The following is a 22,868-nucleotide window of genomic DNA, read 5'->3' as shown; positions in this document are numbered from 1 at the left end:
CTCCACAGCCAGCTCCCACCTTCCTTCAAACTTTTGCTCCCATGTCACCTTCCCTTGAGATCTCCTTGCAGCCCTGATTTAAAGCCACAACCTGCTACCCTCGCCTCTGCACCTCCCTGCCTTGTTGTTCTCCCAAGCTCATGACGCCTGCTGACTCTCCAATGTACTCATTAATGCCATCATGCTTTTTTCTCCTTGGTGCTGTATCCAAGGATAACGGAAGAATATCTTAGACGGAAATATCAGACCCCTCTGTGCTTTCTGTAGGTGTGTCTTGAGAGAGTGTGGTCTCGGAGACATATGTCCCCTGGGCTCTCCTCGCTTTGGACAACCGCGACAGGGTTCCCAGGCTCTAGGTCCCTGAGTCCTGCACATATGCACGTGCCACTGTCTCAAGCCAACATCCAAGGAATTGATTTTCAAATGTGTACAGATGCTCCTCTGATGAATATTGTACAGCCATTTAAAAGCGCTACTGAATTCCTTTTAGCTGCCTGGCCATGATTTATTTTCTCTGTCGACCAATATTCTCAATGCCACCATTATTGAATGGAAGTCCTCCTTCTCAAAATAGTTGGGAACGCCTTGCCTAAGGCCAGAAAAGGGATCTAATAAACAAGTCTGGGGACCCTTGGCCATCCTTCATACAGGGTTCCTGCCAGGAACGTTGCCCACAATTACTCTCACCTACCCCCAGGCAGAGTAGCAGCAGCTTCCAGGGAGCAGGGGCTCACTCACCAGAGTGAGGCAATTCATAATCCGTTAACCTTGAATTCTGCAAGTCCTGCCACTCCACGAGCTGGGGCTTGTGAGAGCCGTTCTCAGCTTGGGAGGAATTCAAATGAGCTCTTGCAAGCAGCACGCACCTCATTGTTGCACATCCCGGGCGTCTGGGCACCGTGTGCTGTACAGTGTGGCCAGAGTTCTGGGAATGTGGTTATCTGAGAGCAGAGGTGCAGGAGTGCTCACAGTCAGCCATCCCACCTTGCACAAGAGATCCTGAGAAGGTCTGTGCAAATTTGATCTCATGATCTTGGTTCAGATGTTAATAATAATGTGTGCTAAGTTGCCTCAGTCATGTCCAACTCTTTGTGACCCCAAGGACTGTAGCCCACCAGGTTTCTCTGTCCATGGGGATTCTCCAGGCAAGAATACTGGAGTGGGTTGCCATGCCCTCCTCCAGGGCATCTTCCCCACCTAGGGACTGAACCTATGTCTTCATTGGCAGGCGAGTTCTTTACCACTAGTGCCACCTGGGAAGCACGTTAATAATACTGGGCAGCATTTACTGAGCACCTACTATATGCCAAGTGCTTTCTGCAGGCACAATCTCATCACAACAGCCCAGTATTCCTCCCTGTTCCTCCTCCCCCCCCCCCTTTGTAAAATAGATAGGGAAGTAGAGAGGTTTGGTAACTGGTTCAGAGCCCACAGGTGGTCAAGCCCCAGGGTTGCCTGACCTCCAAAGTCAGTATTCTTGACCTTTCTGTCCATCCCCAAACTTGAAGATTCTGGGTTGGCAGCCTCTGTGGAGACACCCCTGTCTGATAACTGCAACAGGTTCCTGTCTGGCATGGTATCTCCTTGGGTCATACTGCTAAGGATCTGGGCTGGGTGGGGATGGCCTGCGAGGGGGAGCTCCATTTCTGTATCTAACACCTGGGCACCTTGTGTGGTTCATTCCTGGCAGTTCCATGCCTTGATAGGGAGGCTTCATTCTGCTGGGCGAGCCTGTCCTATTGGTTCATACAACCCAAATCTCCATGGGAGAGAGACCCCCCCAGGGGAAGCATAAGCCCTTCAGACTAGTGCCTGGTGAGGTACCCCTCCTGATAGGTCCTGTAACTCCAGAATCAGTAATGAAGCATCCGTCCCAGTGGGTCCAGCAGCTTCCTTGGTGTGTGAAACCCAAAACTCTGCAGCTCAAACTCTTTGGGGATCCTTCCTGGGGTTCCCTCTTGGGGCGAGGGTGCTGAGGGCCCCTGTTCTTCGTGGGGACCCCAGCAGGCTTGCTCTTCTCTCTAGAGGGCGGGACTTCTTCGGTTCCTGCGCGAGATGACCCCTCCCGGCTGGTTTTGTGGCTTCACCTCCCTCTTTCTCTGAGAGCGCCTCTCTGGCACTCTTGCTTTTCAGACCCTTCACTCGGGTGCCGGTGTCTCCACGCCGCCCCTTCTCTGCCGGGCCCCCCTCCGCCCGCGCCCGGCGAGGGGCGCCCCCTCTCCCCGTGAGGGCGGGAGCCAGAACAGCGTCTCCGGCCGCCTGCAGGTGTCTCCCCACGGAGGGGCGCGCGTCCCTGCGCCGTGGCCGCTGCCAGGCGCCCGCGGCTCCTCGCCGAGGTGCACTCGCGCTCCGGGCTCCGGGCGCGCCGGAGCCGCTCCGCCGCCCGCCCCGCGCGTTTCCCCGCGCGCCCCCCGCGCGCCGCGCCCCCACCCCCGGGGTAGGGGGGCGGGTCATGGGCCCGCGCCGCGTCCGCCGCCGCCCATCGCAGGCGCCCGAGCCCCGGGGCGCGGCGGGCAGCGGCCGCTGACGCGGGGCGCCGGCTGCCAACTTCGCGCGCGGAGCTCCCCGGCGGCGCGGTCCCGGCGGCGCGGGCGGCATGAAGACGAGCCGCCGCGGCCGAGCGCTCCTGGCCGTGGCCCTGAACCTGCTGGCGCTGCTCTTCGCCACCACCGCCTTCCTCACCACGCACTGGTGCCAGGGCACGCAGCGGGTGCCCAAGCCGGGCTGCGGCCAGGGCGGGAGCGCCAACTGCCCCAACTCGGGCGCCAACGCCACGGCCAACGGCACCGCCGCCCCCGCCGTCCCCGCCGCCCCCGCCGCCGGGAACGGCCCCCCTGGCGGCGCGCTCTACAGCTGGGAGACTGGAGACGACCGCTTCCTCTTCAGGAATTTCCACACCGGCATCTGGTACTCGTGCGAGGAGGAGCTCGGCGGGCTCGGTGAGTGAGCGGCGGCGCCCCGGGGCTCGGCTCCCGGCTCCCCCAGGGCTGCGCGCTCCCTCCTCGCGCCGGGGCTGGGGGCCCCGCGCCGCCGCTAGGACGCCGTGCCCCGCGCTCCGCAGGCGCGGCCGGCCCAGCGTTCGGGCGCGGGGAGCGCGGCGGGCAGGTTGCCGGATGGTGTGGTGGTGGTGTCTGTAAGATGCTGTGCTTTCGGGACTCTCCACCGTTTCAAGGTTCAAGAGGAGCTCCTGCCCCTTCCGAGCGCCAGGCGCCTTTAGTGGGGGGCGGGGGACGTCGCCGCGCCTTGGGGAGGCGCGTCTCCCGGCCACCCGCCCCGGCTGCCGGTCGGCGGGGCGCGCGTTCCTTTCCGCGCCAGAACTCATCTTCACGCTCGCCCCTTCCCCGCTTTTCCTTCACGGGGCTCTGGCTGCCCCCGTCCCTCCCGGGGTGGTGGGGGTGTTGCTGCAGGGACTGTTGCTATCAGCTGCCCCCTCCCACCGCAGATCCACAGAGCCCGGAGCCCAGGGGGTCATTCTTCCCCGCACCCCATTTCCAACCCGCGCTCATCGGCTCCCAGCCCGGGTTTGGGGAGTGAGCAGTGGGGGCAGTCCGGTTGGTTCCCTGCAAGGGGCAAGGAGCGCTTCGCGTCAGGCCCCCCGCCCGGGGAGAAGATGAGGCGGGAGGCAGAGAAGGCAGGCGGGAAAGCTGGACAGCCCCGGGAGGATCCGATCAAAATTGAGGCGGGGGGCGGGGGGGGAGTGAGGTTTGTGGGGGAAGGGGGTGACTTTTCAGAAGACAGATCCAACTGCGCGCGCGGCCTCGCACCCTTGCCTGTACCCGCAGGAGGCGGCCAGGGCTGGAATAAGGGTCCCCGAGGGGAATAAGGGTCCCCGAGGCAGGCAGCGAGGCCAGGGCAGGCCCCCGGGGCCCCATGCTGGGGACGCTGATCCACACCACCCGGAACCTCCCGGACGCTGGAGAGGATGTTGCTCCAAGTTCAGGTGAGGGGACCCTCTTGAGTGAATTGACCTCTCTCCCCAAGGTTAAAACTCTCCATCTGTCGCTTAGCTCTCAGATGTCAACGTGGGCTATGTGTGCAGTCACACGGAGACACGAGTGGGCCACAAACCTCCAGTTTGCCCTGAGTTAGGCTTTGGCCTGACTGGTTGAAAGGACCGAGGGAAGAAGGTGTGAGATAAACCCGGGGAGGCTGCAGTCCCTGCAGGGAATGCCCTTTCCCATGTCTTCCCTGGCTGGCTCCTCCTCTGCTCCAGGGGGACTTCCTGGCAGGGTCCCCTGCAGAGAAGACCTCCCTCTCCCCCTCTGGAGGCAGAGTCTTCCCATCTTTGTATTGATAGCTCATTGCCACTTTTATCTCCCCCATCACACGTGGCACAATCTGAAGTTTTCTGGGGGCATGCCTTCGGCCACCAGCTTCTTGTCCCCGGTCCCCATAGGCTGGCACTCTATGAGGGCATGACCCTAGCCATCTTGTTCATTGCCATGCCCAGTCTCTGGGTATTGTCTAGTGCATAGAAGGTCTTCAGTACCTATTTGCAGGATAAATGTTGCATGAGGCCTCGGGACCATGGACTGGAGGTTTCCTGGGGTGCTGCCTGCTCTGCCTCTGGGGGTGGCCCACTGAACTTTTATGGCACCACTTGCTTGATACTGGCTGCTTGCCAAAGACCATCTGAATAGGGTCATGCCCTGACCAGTTTCACCCCATCAGACTTACTTCTGGCGTGCACTCAGGACATGAGTATTTTACTCTGGGATGTAATAATAATAATAATAAATTAACCTTAAAAGACATCTTGGCTAAAATTCCCTGCTTTCCACTCATCCTAGTCCTCTCCCACAGAGGCCCTGGAATGCCTTATCCTGGAAAGGATCTGCACCCTTTTGGGGGTAGAAGTCCCTCCCCACACTTCACCTCTGCCTCTCACCACGTTTCTCCTCATGGAAACTCTCAGACCACCTGCTCCTTCCTTTGTGTACACACTCAGATCCAACACTGTGCCTGGCGGTGGCGTGGTCCCGTCTCTGCTCCATGAAGTGCCAGGGTCTTCACTGGCCAGCTTAGCCTCTCAATTGTTGGAGGTCCCTCCAGGCCTCTTCCTGAAGGTCACGCCCCGAACTGTTGCTGTTATTTCCCTGTAGCTCATCCGTGCGGCTCATTCAGGGCTTGACACAAGATGTTAAGGATTTTTTGATTGGAGTATAGTTGCTTTACAGTGTGTTAGTTTCTGCTGTACAACAAAGTGAATCAGCAATATGTATATGCATAGCCCCACACAGGACGTTTAAATTCTTTAAGCTTTAAGGAATGTTAATTAAAAAAATTGAAAACAATACTAGCTCACAATTATTGAGCCCTTGATGTGTACCAGGCATTGTGAAAACGTCTCACCTGCGAAATCTTGTTGAACACCCTTGCGCGGCAGGCACTTCTATGGTGCCCATTTTTCAGATGAGGAGTTTGAAGTTAAGAGAGGTTCTTGTCTGGCCTCACACCTGATGAGGGGGCCTGAGTTGTCTTCCTGGGGCAGAAAGGAATCCAGATGAAGAGAACCGTGCAGTTGGGGGTCGGAGAAAGGGGCAGTTTCAGAGAGGGCTCAGCATTAAGACCCTCACCGGCAGTCCTTTCTTAGTAAAAACGTGAATGGTTATAGTTTGTTGGGTAAATAAAACAAACCCACAGTTTTTCTCTTTCCTCTTAATCACTGTTGGTTAGCGATCACCCCTCCCAGAAAATCACAATTTTCCTCCCTGGGAGCTTGGAAAATAGTTATCAGCCTGTCACTGTTGGTGAGAAATTTGGGAAGTCTGAGCCAAACTTGGATGATTTTCCCAGCAGATCCTATGGTGCCCAGATTCTACCCCTCCACCACTGTGGTACTGAAAGGGTGTCACGAGGTACCTGGCCTCAAACTTTTGTTGCTATGACAACCTTCCTTCTGGGTTCTGCGACCATTTTAAAATTTCTTTCTACTTAGAGAGGGGGAAAAAAACACCCTAACACACCCCTCCCGCCCACCCCCCAGGAACAAAATCCTACTCTCCACGCAGAACATGGCCAACCAACTTCCTTCCCTCCCACCATGAAACTACAGCAAAGGTTTTCTTCCTTCCTCTGGATTTTATGTTCACTCCAGTGAAAACACCAACCACGAAATCCTAACCTCTCCATGAGAGGCAGCTGTTAAATGTTCCTTCCTCTCAAACGCCTGTTCGGTAATTTCTTTCTGTGCTCAGGGTAAAAACCTCTCCCCACTCTGGGCAGCCACAGGGAAATCTAATAAGCCCCTTTTCCCACACTAAAAAAAAAAATCTACAGGGTTCACAAAGAAAACTGCAGCCTGTCCTGAACAGACACAATCTCCCCAGACCCGGCACAAAGGACGCTTTTCTCTTTCCTCTAAGAAGGAGCATCAGCCTCCTTCAACAGGCAGACACGGAAGCATGGCCTCGACACAGAATTACCCCAACCCCTTCACGCAAATTGGATTTATCTTCTGGCTGAGATGCTCTGAAGGCGCGGATGGGTGCAGACGCGGCCCTTGGAGTGGGAGGGGCGGCAGAGAAAGGCCTGGAAGAGTGATGAGGGAAGGTCTGGCGGTGGGCGGGAGGGGGTGGCAGGAAGGAGGCTGTGCTGACGGGAGCGCAGGTAATGTTTGACTTCGGCTCGGGGAGTGTGTGTTTGAGCCTCAGGAGAAGGGTGACTCCGGAGGATTGATGGGGTGGCCAGGTCTAGTGGGGCTTGTGAGGGTGTCTGGAGGGAAGTGGGACTGGGGTGGCTGGTGAGAAGGGAGAGCTGAGTCAGGGGAAGGAGAAGCAGGATGGTTGGTGTCCTGACTCTAGACCCATTCTGTCCACTGTCATGGGTGGACAAGGTCCAAGAAGGATGGATGCCTCACGATGCCTCTTTATAGCCCTGTGGTTTGGGCAAGGGCCTCAGTTTACTGGCCTGTAGAATGGGGTTTATGGGGATCAGAGCAACTAGCAGCTGCTCAAGGAGTAAGGATTCAGTGAAATAGTGAAGGGATGTTCTGGGCACCTGTTGGGTGTGGGACGCCTGGTCACTTCTGTGCTGCCCCTTGTCTGAGCCGTATTGTGTGTCTCTCCTGTGGACTTCTGCACCTGTTCCATGATTGCCCCCATCCTTGCCCGTCCCTGTCCACTCTGCAACTGAGTAATCATCGGATCCTGTCCCTCCTTTGCACAGGCCCCTCTGACAGTCCCCTTCTCACTTAGAGACAAAGCCACATGGTCCCCGAAGCTTGAGGTCCCACATGAGGGTGGCCCTCAGCCTCCCCCAGCTCTCTGGGTCCTCTCCTTCCCACACTGGTCCCTGACTTCTGCTGCACTGGCCCCCAACACCAGACAAACGCAGCCTCAGGGCCTTTGCACTGGTCCTTCCTTCTGCCTGGAAGGCTCTTCCAGCAGATGGCCACAAAGACTGTTTCAGCAATTAAAAAAAAAAATTTATTTATTTGGCTGCACTGTTGCAGCATGTTGGATCTTTCAATTGTGGCATGTGGGATCTGGGCTTGCCAGGTGGCGCTAGTGGTAAACAGCCTGCCTGCCAACGCAGGAGACATAAGAGACACGGGTTCGATCCCTGGGCTGGGAAGATCCCCTGGAGGAGGGCATGGCAGCCCACTCCAGTATTCTTGCCTGGAGAATCCTGTGGACAGAGGGGCCTGGCAGGCTATAGTCCGTGGGGTTGCAAAGAGTCAGACACAACTGAGTTACTAAGCACACATGCATGTGGGATCTAGTTCCCTGACCAGGAATCAAGCCTGGGTGCTCTGCTTTGGGAGCATGGATTTAGCCACTGGAGCACCAGGGAAACTCCTGTTTCCCAAAGCTTGAAATCAGCTCTCTCCCACACCTGATTCAGCATTGATCTCCCCACACTTTTCCTGTTGATTTCTAGCCGCTCGCCACCATCGACCTTTGCTTAGTCTTCCTTGTTTGTTTCATGTGTGGTCCATGGGCTCTGTGCAGGTGGGGCTTGGGTTTATCTGGGTTCTCCACACTGGTCCCCAGTGCTGGCATGTAGTGGGGTTCCATCACCTTTTGTGGGATGGATTTCGGTTGTTATAACTGTTGTTTTCTGGGTGCAGTTCTCCGCCAGGCTCCAAGTGTCTTCTTATGCTGCAGTGAATCAGGGGGCTGGCCGGGGACCCCTCCCCTTCTGCTGAGGTTTCTGCTCCACCTGCCCCTCATTATGCTCACCAGTGAGCATGGGGTGGGACCCTTGCTGGGGAGGAGAAGCCCCCTGCTACGCTATGCCTTCTTGCTTCCCCTTCATTTCTGCAGAAACCTCAGCCCTTCTGTCTGCCCCTTACATTATGCTGCTCTGTTTTCACAAGTATAAGGAGGCCTGTGATGTCCCCAGCCTGGAGCTTCCAGTGCTTGGGAATACATCAGTGTAGTATTACACAGGCCAGGAGCAGCTGATGGGTGAAGAGCTGGACTTTGAAGGGGGTGGCTTGGGCCCCCCATGTGTTACTTCCTTTGGTTCCCATAAGAACCCTGTGAAGTAGGTACCATGGTTATGCCCAGTGAGGAAACTGAGGCACAGAGAGGGAAAGTGATTGGTTCAAGGCCACACCTTTCCAGGTGGCAGAGCTGAGATATGCAGGAGGCCCCAGAGCCTGGCCCTTGTCTGCTGTGCCATGCTGTGCCCCATCTCCCCCACCCCAGTTAATAAAGGCTCCCCCGGCGCCTCCCAGAGGCCTTGTTGGGAAGAGCACTGTGCCAGTGGTCCTGAGTCCTGGGTTCGAGTCCAGCCTCCAGTGCCAGCTTGCAGAGGGACTTTAAACAAGTCACACACTCTCTGGCCTTGTCTCTCCTTGTGTGTAAAACGAATGTTTCATTTTGTTTTTTGTCTGCATGATGGAGGCGGCAGAGCACCCTGTGACCACAGGCCTTGTGGTTGCACTGTCCAGGCTCCAGCCCCTAAGCCACCACTCATATGCTGTGTGACCTCTGGCAGGGGCTTGCCCTCTCTGGGCCTCAGTTTCCTTGGCTGGGACAAGAGGATGATGATATCTGCCTCACGATTGTGTCCTTGGAGTTCGGGTGGATAACACAGATGCTTGGCTGGTATACAGCGATCACTCACTAATGGAACTTGTGGTCATCTGACCTTGGGTTAGAGGCTGTGGACGTGTGGCCCTTGGGTCACCTTCAAACTGTCCATTTTTTAAAAAAATAGGTATATTTGGTTTATTTATGTATTTTTGGTTGCGTGGCATGCTGGATCTTAGATCCCCAACCAGGGATCGAACTCTCGCCCCTTTCAGTAGAAGTGCGGAGCCTTAACTGCTGGACCACCAGGGAAGACCCTGTCCATCTGTTTTCTTGGCCCTGCAGTGTTTTCAGCATCTTTGAATAAGTTGCCAGTGTTTGAAAACTGAGACACTTCACAGAAACAACCAGATTGATGGCTTTTCTCAAAAACTTGGCAGGTCCATCAGCACTGGGCCCAGGTTCCTGTGGGGGTGGCAGTTGCCTCTTCCTGTGGTCCACCATCCCCCCCACCCCCCACCATCCGCTCTCCCCCATCCACCCAGGCCCCAAGCCTTGGGGTCCTCCTTGGTTCCTCATGTTCTCACATCCCATGTCTCATCCATGGGCAAATCCTGCCTGCTCTTCATTTAGACTCCAGCCCCTACCTGACCATGTCCTGACCAGCTCTGCCCTGGCATCTCTCCCCTAGACTAGGGCAGTCACCCCTCCCTGGGCTCCTGCCCTTGGTCCCCACCCTCTGTCTGTTCTGCATCCGGCAGCCAGAGGAATCCTGTTAAATCTGAGTCCCTCCTCTGCGCAGGGCCCTCCCGTGCATCCTGTCTCACTTGATTACAGCCAGGCATCCTCCAAGCCCTGTGGGCCCTTTGAAATTTGCCCCTTGTGCCTCTGACCATCTCTCCCCAAATTTGCTCTGCCCTGGCCACACCAGCCTCCTTGCTGGTCCTCCAACAGGCCAAGGCCCTCCTGCCTCAGGGCCTTGGCACTTGCTGCTCCTTTAATGTGGGAACTCTTTTCCAGGTACCTGCCAGGGTCCCTCCCTTCTTAGGCAGGGCTCTGCTCAGATGTCCTCTTCTCAGTGGACATGGTCCCAGACCACCTTCCCAGACCATGTGGTCTATATCAGTGACCTCACGACCTCCAAACACCTCCCCCATTTATTCCCCCATCACTCTAATTATTGTCTTACCCACTACCTATCACTCATTTATCTCTGTCCTTCCTTTCTTTCAAAAAATTTCATTGGAGTACAGTTGATTTACACTGTTGTGTTAGTTTCAGGCGTATGGCAAAGTGAATCAGTTACACATGTACATATCTCCCCTCTTTTTAAGATTCTCTTCCCATATAGGCCATTACAGAGTATCGAGAAGGCTTGCCCGTGCTATACAGTAGGTCCTTGTTAGTTACCTACTTTATATATAGTAGTGTGTATATGTCCATCCAGGGCTTCCCAGGTGGCGCTAGTGGTAAAGAACCTGCCTGCCACTGCAGGAGATGTAAGAGATAAGAGACAGGAGTTCAATCCCTGGATTGGGAAGATCCCCTGGAGAAGGAAATGGCAACCCACTCCAGTATTCTTGCCCGGAGAATCCCATGGACAGAGGAGCCTGGCGGGCTACAGTCCATGGGGTCACACAGAGTTGGACACGACTGAAGCAACTTAGCACGCACACATGCATATGTCCATCCCAACCTCTAAATTTATCTCTCCCCCTTCCCCCCTTGATAATCATGTTTGTTTTCTACCTCTGTGACTCTATTTCTGTTTTCATTTATCTTTATTATGTCTCTCCCTTGCTCGGTTGCTGTCTTCATGGGGGCAAGACTTGGTGCGTTTTACATAATACTGGCTTTGAGTGAGGATTCGGTGAATATGTGCGGAATGCATGTGGGGTTCTAGGACCTTCTCAGGACTCTTGTGTGCAGCAGGAGGCCCCCGGTTCTGTGCCTGCTGTTGCCTTGGACTTGTCAGATGTCCTTTCTTCCCTCTTCCCTTCCCTGTTCTGCTTCTGAGAAGAGGTATTCAGTGGGGGTACTGTAAGGGGCTAAGGGGGTTCATGCAGTCATTCTGTTTAAATCCTGGGGCCAGACTTGGAACCTTGTGGGGATATTGTGACCTCAGGCCTCTGTGTTTCCTGTGGGGCCATCAGTGGTCCAAACTGACAGGAGCAGACTCAAACCCACTTAAGGATAGGGTTTCTTTCTTTCTTTCTTTCTTTTTTTTTTTTTAAGGAGGATGCTGCTGCCTGCAAAATCCAGGCAAAGGCCTTGGAAGTCAGAGCCAGGACTATCTGCGCTCCTGGAGGCCAGAGCTAATAATCTTCCTGCAGGTCCAGAGTCACTGACTAAAATCCTACTGAGGCCAGACTGGAAACCAAAGAGAGTTTGGGGAATGGAGGGGCCAGTGGGGAACTGGGAATGGCTGCCCCCCTAAAGGGGCAGCTACTGTTCAGCTCCAGTGCCCATTATTATTGGAGAAAGGGGGACCCCGTGGGACCAAAAGTTGTCCATGTTATCAGCCCTCCAAGTAATGGTTGAAATTTGGCAATGAATTCAGTTAATAAGAAGTGTGCTCTGCAGGACTGGGCCTAACACTTATGAGGGGCGAGCAAGACTCTGTCCCACCAGTTTGCAACTTCTAGGCCAGAGCTCTGCTGCTCATGTGATTGGAGTCCCAGCTCCTTGTTTCCATGGCTATCGGTTCAGTCTTGAGAAAGAATCTGATTGGACGGCGTGGCAGCCTTGATGGCTGATCCCGTTTGCTCTGTCCAGGAGTGGGGGGTGTAGGATCTACACAAGCCCGTCCTGTGAAGAGAGGAGAGCAAGCAGAGCTTCAAGCCAGGGGGATGGGTGGGGGCTTGGATGGACATCCCTAAAGGAGGTGACCCATTAAGCAGGACTCCAGGACTCACCACATGGGAGACAAAATCACCTGAAATGGGCTTAAGAAAAAAAACCAAACAAACAGGAATTTATGGTCGTTCTTGATAGAAAGTCTCCTAAGAAAAGTCCAGGTTGTGGCGAGGCTGGATCACAGTGTAATTGGGAATTTCTCTTTCCTGCCCTTGGCTCTGCCTTCCTCTGGGTTAGCTTCATTCTCAAGTCCACTCTTCCCCTGTGGACATCCCCCAAAACTTTGGACTTAACCTCTGTCCCTTCAGTAATTTCAGGGGCAAAAGAGATCATCCTCTCCAAGGTTCCAAACAAAAGTCCCAGAGCCGGTTCTCATTGGATCAGCTTGGGACTGTGTCTCCGTGTCCTTGAACTGATGGGCATGGCCAGAGGGGTAGATGGTATTGATTGACCATCTACCTCATTGGAGATGAGGACAGGTTCCTCTCCACCATGAGGCCTGAGAGTGGAAGAGGGCTGTGCCAGTCAGCACTTGCCACAGTGATGCTGTGTAACAGCAGAACCTCAGGGGCAGACAGCTGTAAGCTCAGCTTGACTGTCTGCGGGTCCACATTAGTTTGGGCCTAAATATTAGGTGGCTCACAGGTATGCTGGTCACTGGCTGTTTGCTTTGCTGACATCTCATTGGTCAAAGCAAATCACGCAGCTGAGCCTGGAGTCACTGTTGCGGGCACCACAGAGTTATAATGGCCAAGGGCATGGATATAGGTTGTTGCTATTATTTAGTTGTTAAGTCGTGTCTGACTCTTTGTGACCCTATGGATTGTAGCCCTCCAGGCTTCTCTGTCTGTGGGATTTTCCAGGTAAGAATATTGGAGTGGGTTGCCATTTCCTTCTTTGAGGGAATCTTCCTGACCCAGAGATCGATCCTGAGTCTCCTGCATTGGGAGGTGGATTCTCTACCGTCTGAGCCACCAGGGAAGCCCTCTATGGATACCGGAGAGAATGAAGAATTGGGGCCATTAAAACAATCATTGGATTGACATATACACCTTGCTCTGTTTAAAATAAGTAACCAACAAGGACCTTCTGTTTTAAAAAAAGGGAAGGGGGACAAGAGAATGATATAGATGAGATGACATTGGCCAGGTGCTGATAATTCTTGATGGTAGTCGATAGATTCATGGGGATTTATTACACTACTCCTTTCACTTTTGTATATGTTTGAAATTTTCCACAATAAAAAAGTTAAAACAATCACTGTATTGTAGGTGGTTCTTCAAAGTTGGGACTTGTCCAAGTAAGAGGGACTTCCCAGGTGGCTCAAAAGTAAAGAACCCACCTGCCAACACAGGAGACTCGGGTTTGATCCCTGGGTCAGGAAGATCCCCTGAAGAAGGTAATGGCAACCCACTCCAGTATTCTTGCCTGGGAAATCCCTTGGACAGAGGAACCTGGCAGGCCACAGTCTATGGGGTCACAAAAGAATTGAACATGACCGAGTCACTGAACAACCACCACCCAGAAACAGATGCTGGGCAGATAAGGACAACAGATGCCCCCTACTTACACAGCAAAGGTACATCTAGGAACTGAAGGAGTCTGTGGCTGCGCCCTCCATCCCTGGCCCAATTCCTTTTAGCCAAGGCACTGCAGCTGTGCCCGAGTCAGAGGTTCTTGATCATGTGGCCCTCTGGGCTCTGTGATGCTGAGATGGAAACCTGGAGCCTCCATCCAGAGAACCGGGTCCCCCTAAACACACAATTTGGCTTGTGGTTTCCAGAGACCCACACTGGAGACCACCCCAAGTTGAGGACCTCTGATCCATCTGGTGTTTCCCAAACCTGGCTGTGCCCAGGGCCATCTAGTTGTTGTTGTTGGTGTTCAGTGGCTAAGTGGTGTCTGACTCTTTGCGACCCCATGGACTGTAGCCTGCCAGGCTCCTCTGTCCTCCACTATCTCCCAGAGTTTGCTCAGATTCATGTCTATTGAGTCGGTGATGCTGTCTAAACTGAACTTGCTAAAAGACAGATTCCCTAGGGCCTCGCCCTTGGACCTTCTGCTGGATAGGTGGGGGGTAAGGCCGAGGGATCTGAATTTCTTTTTTAATTAATTAATTAATTGGCTGCACTGGGTCTTCATTGCTGCCCTAGGTTTTTCTCTGGTTGCACTGAGCAGAGGCCACTCTTCCTTGCAGTGCATGGGCTTCTCATTTCAGTGGCTTCCCTTATTGCAGAGCACGGGTTCCAGAGCTTGGGCTCAGTAGTTGTGGCACACGGCCTTAGTTGCTCCTCAGCATGTAGGATCTTCCTGGGCCAGGGATTGAACCCATGTCCCCTGCATCGGCAGATGGATTCTTAGCCACTGCTCCACCAGGGAAGTCCCAGGGATCCACACGTCTAACCAGCTCCCCAGGGATTTCTGAAGCACAGCAGGTGTGGGCCCCAGTGTTCCTATCCAGGCCTCTCATTCTGCATCTGACAACGGGGCAGCAGGCCCCGGCCACGCCCCTCACTGCCAGCCCACCTCCGCCTCCTGCTCTCTCAGCTTCCGGTACGGTCTTCCACTTCCGGTTCTGCACCATGCTCTCTGCACTTCCTGCCACATCCAGCGTATCTGCGTGTTTGCTCTCGCTTGGCCCTCAATCGGATTCCTTTCCTTTAAATATGAAGCTGTCACGTCCGAAGACCCTCCCCAACCCCCCCAGCCCTAGATGCTGTGTTCTCCCACAATCTCCTCACAGCACGTACCACTCGCTGAAATGATTTTTTCCTTTTTTTTTTTTTTTTCAAATTTCCAAGCACATTTACCTCTCATCCTAAAGTGAGCAGCTCAGAGCAGACCAGAGACTGCGTTCAACTTCTGACCATGGTGTCCCTCGGCCAGAACGCCGTGGTCCTTAGGAAGTGGCAGAATCCCTTTGGATGGAGAGCTGATACCCAGGGTCTCAATGTTGCAGGATGAGGGTCTTTCCATGGGATGTACATGTTACCTTGGAAATGCAGAAAGCAAAATTGAGGGCTGCCAGGAGGGTCAGTACGCGCGCGTGTGTGTGTGTGTCTTTAAAGGGGGTAGAAAGTGACAGGCAGGATCAGCCCAAGTGCAGAGGCCCTATTGGCTGGTGGGGAGCGCCCCACAGCCCCCCAGGACTGTTCCAGGGTGGTGAAGCCCAGGGCTCCAGGATTCCCCAGGTCACGATAGGAGCAAGGGGAGACCCTGAGCATCCTCAGAGTGGAGGCCTGGGCAGACGCACAGAATCCCAAGGAAGAAAGATGTGATCCCACACGGGGTGGGGTCACTGCTAGAGACAGTAGTTTAGAGCAGAGTGAGTGGGAAGTTTTCCTCTCCTGAGTTTTCAGAGGAAATGTGGGTCTCAGTTTCCCCACCTGGCAAGTGGGGTGATTATCCCGAGCTCCGGGTTCGGCTCCTTCCTGTGAGTCAGTTCAGTTCAGTTGCTCAGTCTTGTCCTACTCTTTGTGACCCCATGGACTGCAGCACTCCAGGCTTCCTGTCTATCACCAACTCCTGGAGCCTACTCAAACTCATGTCCATTGAGTTGGTGATGCCATCCAACCATCTCATCCTCTATTGTCCCCGTCTCCTCCCACCTTCAATCTTTCCCAGCATCAGGGTCTTTTCTAATGAGTCCTGGTGGTTTAAATATATTCCAATGGGGAGGCCAGAATTGCTGACAAAAATTGAAGATGGCAGCGCTGACCTCTATCACTGGATTCCAGCTGGGTGGTGACTCAATGAGGTGTGAATGGTGGCCCGGCCCCAAAGTGCCCATGCAGAGGCTGCCTCCTCATCGCTTCTGGATAGTGGGCTGCAGGGTCCTCTCCCAGGGGCTGCCCCCTTGCTGCTGGTGGACACCAGCCAGGGGATGTCCATGTTCCATGTTCCATATTCCAGCTTCCGGAAGCAGATCTGGAGCCTGGGGGAGGGGCAGTGGTGGGGAGGGGCCTTGTCCTGCATCCCAGCCTCCCAGGGAGGTGGTCAGAGAGGGCAGACACACTCCAAATATGAGAGGGACCCAGGGCAAGGCTGCGATCAGACAGAGGAGCCAGGAAGGGAGGTAATGAAAGAGAGTGACAGAGACAGAGAGAGAGAAAGACACATACAGAGGGGACGAGGGCAGGAGAGGGGAGCAAGGTAGAGACGTGGAGACAGACAGAGGGATGTGCAGTTACAAACCAGGGACACACACACATAGATGGAGAGACACAGAGAGAAGCAGAGGCAGCAATTAGGAGGGAAACAGAGTAACTGAAAGGGAGACACCGAGAGGGAGAGGGACACACACGCACGCATGCACGCACACACAGGCACACACACACACACAGGCAGGCCTGAGGAGCTGGGAGGAGAGGCAAGTAAGGGGAGCCTGAAATAGCCCGGGGGAGGCGGGAAGGCTCACATATGGCCCCCTTCTTGCTGCTCTTTTCCAGGAGGGCTGAGTCCATGGTGGGAGAAGGCGGCACTGCCAGGGGTGGGCTCGTGGGGCCTCAGCCCTGGGTGCCTCGGGCAGGAGGGGAAGGTGCGGCAGCCAGACCAGACCCTCCCCTTCCCCAGACTCCCCCCTCCTCCTCCCTCCATCCCTCCCCTGCTGGGGGGAGTGGGTGGGCTTGGTGTTGTGCTACTGGGGGGCTTCTGCCCATCGAGGCTCTCCAGCCCCTCTCCAAACTGCCGCAGGTCAATAATAATAAGGATGGTGGTGACTCATATATGAGGAGAGTAATAAACACATCTTAGCAAAACTATGGTTTTTAAAAAATTTTTATTTTTACTTTATTTTACTTTACAATACTGTATTGGTTTTGCCATACACTGACATGAATCTTTCATGTTTGGAAAACTATGGTCTTTTTATTAGTCATTCGCAGCCCAAGTAAACTCAGTGTGTAGGAGGCAGCTTCTCAGTGAGTCGACCGGATCTGTGTCCTGGTGGCCACTGGGACACACTTGTGGAGCCTCCCCTGCCTCTGTCCTTGTCTCTCTGTCCCTCCTTCTCTCTGGGCCTCTCTCCATCCTGCTTGCTCTGTCCGAGGGTCGAGCTCCAGAAGAACTGTCTCTCCCTGCCATCCTTGTCCCACGCTCTCAGCTGCCGGCTTTGTCCCCTGCTGGTTCTGGTGGCTCAGATGGTGGAGTACACCTGCAATGCAGGAGATGTGGGTTTGATCCCTGGGTTGGGAAGATCTCCTGGAGGAGGAAATGGTACCCTTCTCCAGTATTCTTGCCTGGAGAATCCCATGGACAGAGGAGCCTGGTGGGCTGCAGCACATGGGGTTGCAAAGAGTCGGACACGGCTGAGCAACTAACACTTGCCTTGCCTAGCCTCAGGAGAAATCTGGGTGGTCCTGGGTGAGGAGCAGAGGGAGGAAGACCCTCCCCAAACACAGTCAGGGTTGGGGGTTGGGCACAAGTCTCAGTGACTCCCCTCAGTTGAGACCTCTACTCAGAGGTCTGTCCTGCATCTCCAATGAACAAGTCCCCAACCCACTGTCTGTTCTGCTGCCATCACTGACCGGGGGAGGCTGGTCACTCTGCCCTGACCATCTACAAGTCTGAGAAGGTTCAGACACCCCCAGGGGCTATGTTCCATGTGTCCCCATCCTGGACTCAGGTAAGAGAAGCCCTGTCTCTGGGTTCCGAGGCTGAAGAAGCAGGAAAGAGGGGCGAGTTTCTGCCCAGAAGTAGCTTATGCCATTTGGCTTGCGTTTCATTGGCCAAAGTAAGTCACATGGCATTAGCTAATCTCCTGGAGGCTAGAGCATGGCGCTCCTATCAGGTGCCTAGACAGCGGAGCTTGGGAAGACTGGTGACAACCGTGATTGGATACCTCATCCTCACCTGCCCTCTCAGCTCCATCTCAACAAGCAATAAAGGACAGCACCATCTTTCCCAGGTGAAACCTTGAAGGTCTCTTTAAACCCTTCTCCCTGCTCTCTGTCTGTCTCTCACACATATATCAGCATTCGATCCATCAGCAAATCCTATCGGCTCCTTTTCAAAATACATCCAGGGACTTCTCTGGTGGTCCAGTGGCTAAGAATCCACCTTCCAATGCTGATGCGAGTTCTATCCCTGGTTGGGGAACTAAAGTCCTACATGCTGTGGGGCAATGAAGCCCGTGTGCCACAAGAAAGATTCCCACATGCTGCAAGGAAAACTCCACGTGTGTCAACTAACACCCGATTCAGCCAAAAGTAAATAAATAAATATTAACAAAAATAGAAATACATCCAGAGTCCAACCATTTCTCCCCCTCCCCTCTGCTCCCCTGGTCTGAGTGGCTTGAGTAGAGGAATACATCTAATGTGTAGTAAGGTGCCAGGCCACTCACTGCTTCCACCTGTGTTCTTAACTGCATAAACCAGTCATGTCTCTGTGACTTTTCTAGACTGTCTTTTTTTTTAAATTGAAGTATCATTGATTTACAATGTTGTGTTTGTTTCTGGTGTACAGCAAAATGACTCAGTTATGTATACATATTCTTTTCCATTATAGGTTATTATAAGATATTGAATATACTTCCCTGTGTTATACAGTAGGTCCTTGTTGTTTATCTACTTTATTTTTGAATCTCTTGTACATTCAGATACTCACTGTCTTTAATGGAGGTTTTTAAATTGAAGTGTAGTTGATTTGTGAATACAATATCATGTTAGTTTCAGTTTCAGGTACAAAGCACAGTTACACACACACACACACACACACACACACACACACATATACTTTGCAGACTCTTTTCCCTTATAGGTTGTTACAAAACATTGAGTATAGTTTCCTGTGCTATATTGTAGGTCCTCCTTGTTGGTTATCTATTTTATATATAGTAATGGTACCCCACTCCAGTACTCTTGCTTATCAAATCCCATGGATGGAGGAGCCTGGAAGGCTGCAGTCCATGGGGTCACTAGCAGTCGGACATGACTGAGTGACTTCACTTTCACTTTTCAGTTTCATGCATTGGAGAAGGAAATGGCAACCCACTCCAGTGTTCTTGCCTGGAGAATCCCAGGGATGGGGGAGCCTGGTGGGCTGCAGTCTATGGGGTCACACAGAGTCCGACACGACTGAAGCGACTTAGCAGTGTGTATCTGGGGGCTTCCCTGGTGGTGCAGTGATAGAGAATCCACCTGCAATGCAGGAGACATGAGTTCCATCCCCGGGTCAGGAAGATCCCCTGGAGAAGGAAATGGCAACCCACTCCAGTATTCTTGCCTGGAGAATCCCATGGACAGAGGAGACTGGCAGGCTACCCTTTTCCATGGGGTTGCAAAAGAGTCAGACATGGCTTAGTGACTAGACAACAACAGTGTGTGTATGTGTTAATTCCAAACTTCTAATTTATCCCTCCCCGACTTTCCCCTTTGGTAACTTAAGTTTGTTTTCTATGCCTGTGAGTCTGGTTTGTAGATAAGCTCGTTTGGGCCATGTTTGAGATTCCACATATAAGTGGCATTGTATGGTCTTTGTCTTTCTCTCTCTGACTCACTTCATTTAGTCTGGTAATCTCTAGGTCCATTCATGTTGCTGCAAATGACGTGAGTTCATCCTTTTTACAGCTGAGTAGTATTCCATTGTATATATGGACCACATCTTCTTTATCCGTTCATCTGTCAGTGGATGTTTAGGTTGCTTGCTTCTCAAGCCGGTTCTTCATTCTCCCTCTGATTGTGTTGGAGTAGGATTTTGAGACCTGTGGTCAGTCATCTTCCCATATACAACTGCCGGCCCAGTTGTTCTGACACTTACTGGGTAGTTATTTCCGTCTTGACAGAGTTGTCTTCCTTTGCAATAAGAGATCATTTGGAATGATTATTTGGAAGCTATCTTCTTGTCTTCTTTGGTCTTCATTCATTCAGACATGTTTTTTGAGCACCTACTCTGTGCTGGGTCCTCTCCTCTGTACCAGGAATATTGGGTGAACTTGATGAATGAGGTCCCTGCTCATGAGGAGCTCATATTCCAGTGGAGAGAGAAAATAAATAAGTTAAGCAGACATAAATCAATAATTTCATATGAAAAGTAAGTGAAAAGAAAGCTGAGTCATGTCCGACTCTTTGTGACTCCATGGACTGTAGCCCACCAGGCTCCTCTGTCCATGGAATTCTCTGGGCAAGAATACTGGAGTGGGTAGCCATTCCTTTCTTCAGGGGATCTTCCTGACCCAGGGATTGAACCCAGATCTCCTGGATTGGAGGCAGAGTCTTTACTGTCTGAGCCACCAGGGAAGCCCATAATTTCATATATTTTCAATCACTGTAGACCTAAGTGCTATGAAGCAGAGTCATGAGATAGCAGGGGAGGGTGGGGTTCTTGATTGGGTGCTGGGGAAACTTCTTTCAAGGGGTGACATTTGGACTGAGATCTGAATGACCAGGATGAGGTGGCCACACAGAGTTCTGGGTACGGGGGCAGTGTTCTAGGCAGAATAAGTTCATCCATTTTCTACTTCTTGAGTCAGTTTTTAGAGAATTGTGTTGTCTCCTAAAATAATTTATTCATCAAGAGATTCAAACTTATTTGCATAAAGTTTAGCAAAGTATTTTCTTGTGATTAAAAGGAAAAGTCTCTGTTTAATTAGTTTCTTCTTTACACTCCTAGTCCTATATATTTTCCCTCTTTCTCTTGATTTATCTTGCTGAAATCTGCTGAGGGTGATATGGGTCCTGGTGAAAATTGCTTTTCAGACCCTCCAGAAAAGAGCAGACTGGCTTGAAATCTTTACATGGGATCTGTACCGAGATGTCACATTCTCAAGTTGAAGGCTCCGGTAATTTGTTCCTGACTTTTCTCTTGTTTTTGGTCCAGGTCTTACCAGCTAGGCTGTTTAATTGTACCCCACCCTCTTTAAAAAAAAAATAAAGAAAGAAGCCATACTCTTGTATTTATAAATTCAGTTTAAATTTCCTAATGCATCATTAATTTCTTTTGGCTTACTTTTGTGAGGGTTGTTTTATTAGCGTTTTCAAGTATTTGAGTTGAAAATTTTGTTTCCATAGTTTTAAAAACAAGAATGCATTTAGTGCTGAGTTTGCCTATCAGCACCACTTTGCTCAAATCTTGTGAGCTTTGAAATGTAGTGCCTTTTTCAAAATGGTTTTCTAAAAGTTCTGAAATTATAATTTTGTTTTCGGCAGTTCTGGAATTTCAGTTTTGTTTCCTCATTGAATTATTTGCTTGTTTATTTTGGCTGCACTGGATCTTTGCTGTGGCGCACGGGCTGCTCTAGCTGGGGAGCGTGGGCTTAGTTGCCTGCCCTGCAGCTGGGGGTTCTTAGTTCCCTGACGGGGTATTGAACTCATGTTCCTTACATTGGAAGGCGGATTCTTTACCACTGGACCAACAAGGAAGTCCTTTTCATTGAGTTTATCTTCAAGAATAATTTAGTGGAGCATTAAAAATTTCCTGGTGCTTTGCCTTATTCACTTAAATTTTTTTGTCATTAATTTTTAGCTTTACAGAATGTTGAAGGAGGTGGCCTGTGAAATTCTGCTGTGTACTTTTTTGGGAAAAATTATTTGACAAAAGGAATGTTTTATTTAATTTCCCTGTGTGTAAGGTAAAGCAGCTTTATAAAATTTAGAACTTCAATGATGATTTTGTTGTTTATTTCTCTTTGCTTTCTTGATCTGTCAAAAACTGGATGCAGTAGGTCAAAGTCTTTCTCTTCAATAGAATTCTTCCCATTTTTACTTGTGTTTCTAATAGTTTTTGTTTTTATAAAGTTTGATTCTTTGTTATTCATCACAAAAAGATCTGTGACAGTTATATTTTCATTGTGGAATTGTGGATTTTATCTTTTGTCAAGATAAAATGACTGTTTTCCCCTGGTAAATGCTTTTTGCTCTGGCTTCTGTTTTTTCACATTTTAATATCAGTATCCCAGCTTTCTTTTGTTTGTGTCCTCTTGATATCTTTCTAGCCAACTTTTTTGTGTCTTTCTGTTAGGTGCACATCTGGTAAGAACAGCGTAGTTAGAGTCCGTCTTTTGGGACACCTGGGGGTCTTAACCAAATGACGTTTATTTCTGTAATCAGTACATCTGATTTCATGTCTTTTTGTAGAATGTTTCAATTCTTTATTCCTTTCTCTTTAAGCATGTTCTTTGTTTTTCCTTTTTGCTTTTGTTTCTATTTCCTTTGCTAATGACTTGAAAAGTATACACATTGCTGTTAATTCTGTTTTTAAAACCTAGATTTCTATTTCTCTAATAATTATGAAGAGCTGTTTGTAGTACATCTTCTGTGGTGGGATGAGATTGTGTGCTAAGTCACTTCAGTTGTGTCCGACTCTTTGCAGCCCTATGGACTGTAACCTTCCAGGCTCCTCTGTCCATGGGATTCTCCAGGCAAGAATACTGGAGTGGGTTGCCATTTCCTTCTCCAGGTGTTCTTCCTGACCCAGGGGTTAAACCTGTGTCTCTAACATCTCCTGCATTGGAAGGCAGTTCTTTACCATGACTGCCACCTGGGAACCCAGTTGTTGTTGTTGCTGTTGTTTGGCTGCCTCATGCAGCATGAGGGATCTTAGTTCCCTCACCAGGGATGGAGCCTGTACTCCCTGCAGTGGAAGCCCACTGGCCTACTGGAGAAGTCCTAGGATGAGATTAGTGGCTCTTGAATTTTGGTTTCTACTCATATTTATAATAATAATTGCAACTTGATTTCTTGCATAACTGGTTTCACTAATTCTAAGTCCTTTTAGTTACTTTCCACCCCTACCTCATTTTAGTTAAATGTCCTGGTTGACTTTTGACTTTGAACACTAGATATGATGGTGTATGTTCTGGCCACCAGCTGTGGGCTGGATCCCATGCTTGATGCTGAGATGCAGTGGAGATGAGGCCAGTGAGGTAGTTCCTGCCCTCCTGGAACTTCTAGTGGTGTGTATGTGTTCACACATACATCTGCTCAGGTGTGAATGTGCGTATATTAACAATACATGAAGCAGCAAACCCATCTCCTTCTGAGGAGAGGCATTTAAGTGGGGTTTGAACAATGAGAGGAAGCTAGCCTGGGGCAG

General features: G+C 51.5%; 1 protein-coding gene across 1 annotated transcript in view; it reads left to right on the top strand.

Moving 5' to 3' along the window:
• The first annotated feature begins 2,490 nt into the window (after positions 1–2,490).
• GSG1L (GSG1 like) overlaps positions 2,491–22,868 on the top strand; it is a 254,079-nt gene continuing 233,701 nt past the window's right edge. The window contains exon 1 of the mRNA XM_069569535.1: positions 2,491–2,939. Within this exon, the coding sequence (XP_069425636.1) occupies positions 2,597–2,939 (343 nt within the window). The 5' untranslated portion in view covers positions 2,491–2,596. The remainder of the gene's footprint in view (positions 2,940–22,868) is intronic.

The sequence above is a fragment of the Ovis canadensis genome, chromosome 24 (genome assembly GCF_042477335.2).
Source record: "Ovis canadensis isolate MfBH-ARS-UI-01 breed Bighorn chromosome 24, ARS-UI_OviCan_v2, whole genome shotgun sequence".
Lineage (NCBI taxonomy): Eukaryota > Metazoa > Chordata > Mammalia > Artiodactyla > Bovidae > Ovis > Ovis canadensis.
This window is presented reverse-complemented; position numbering and strand designations above follow the sequence as displayed.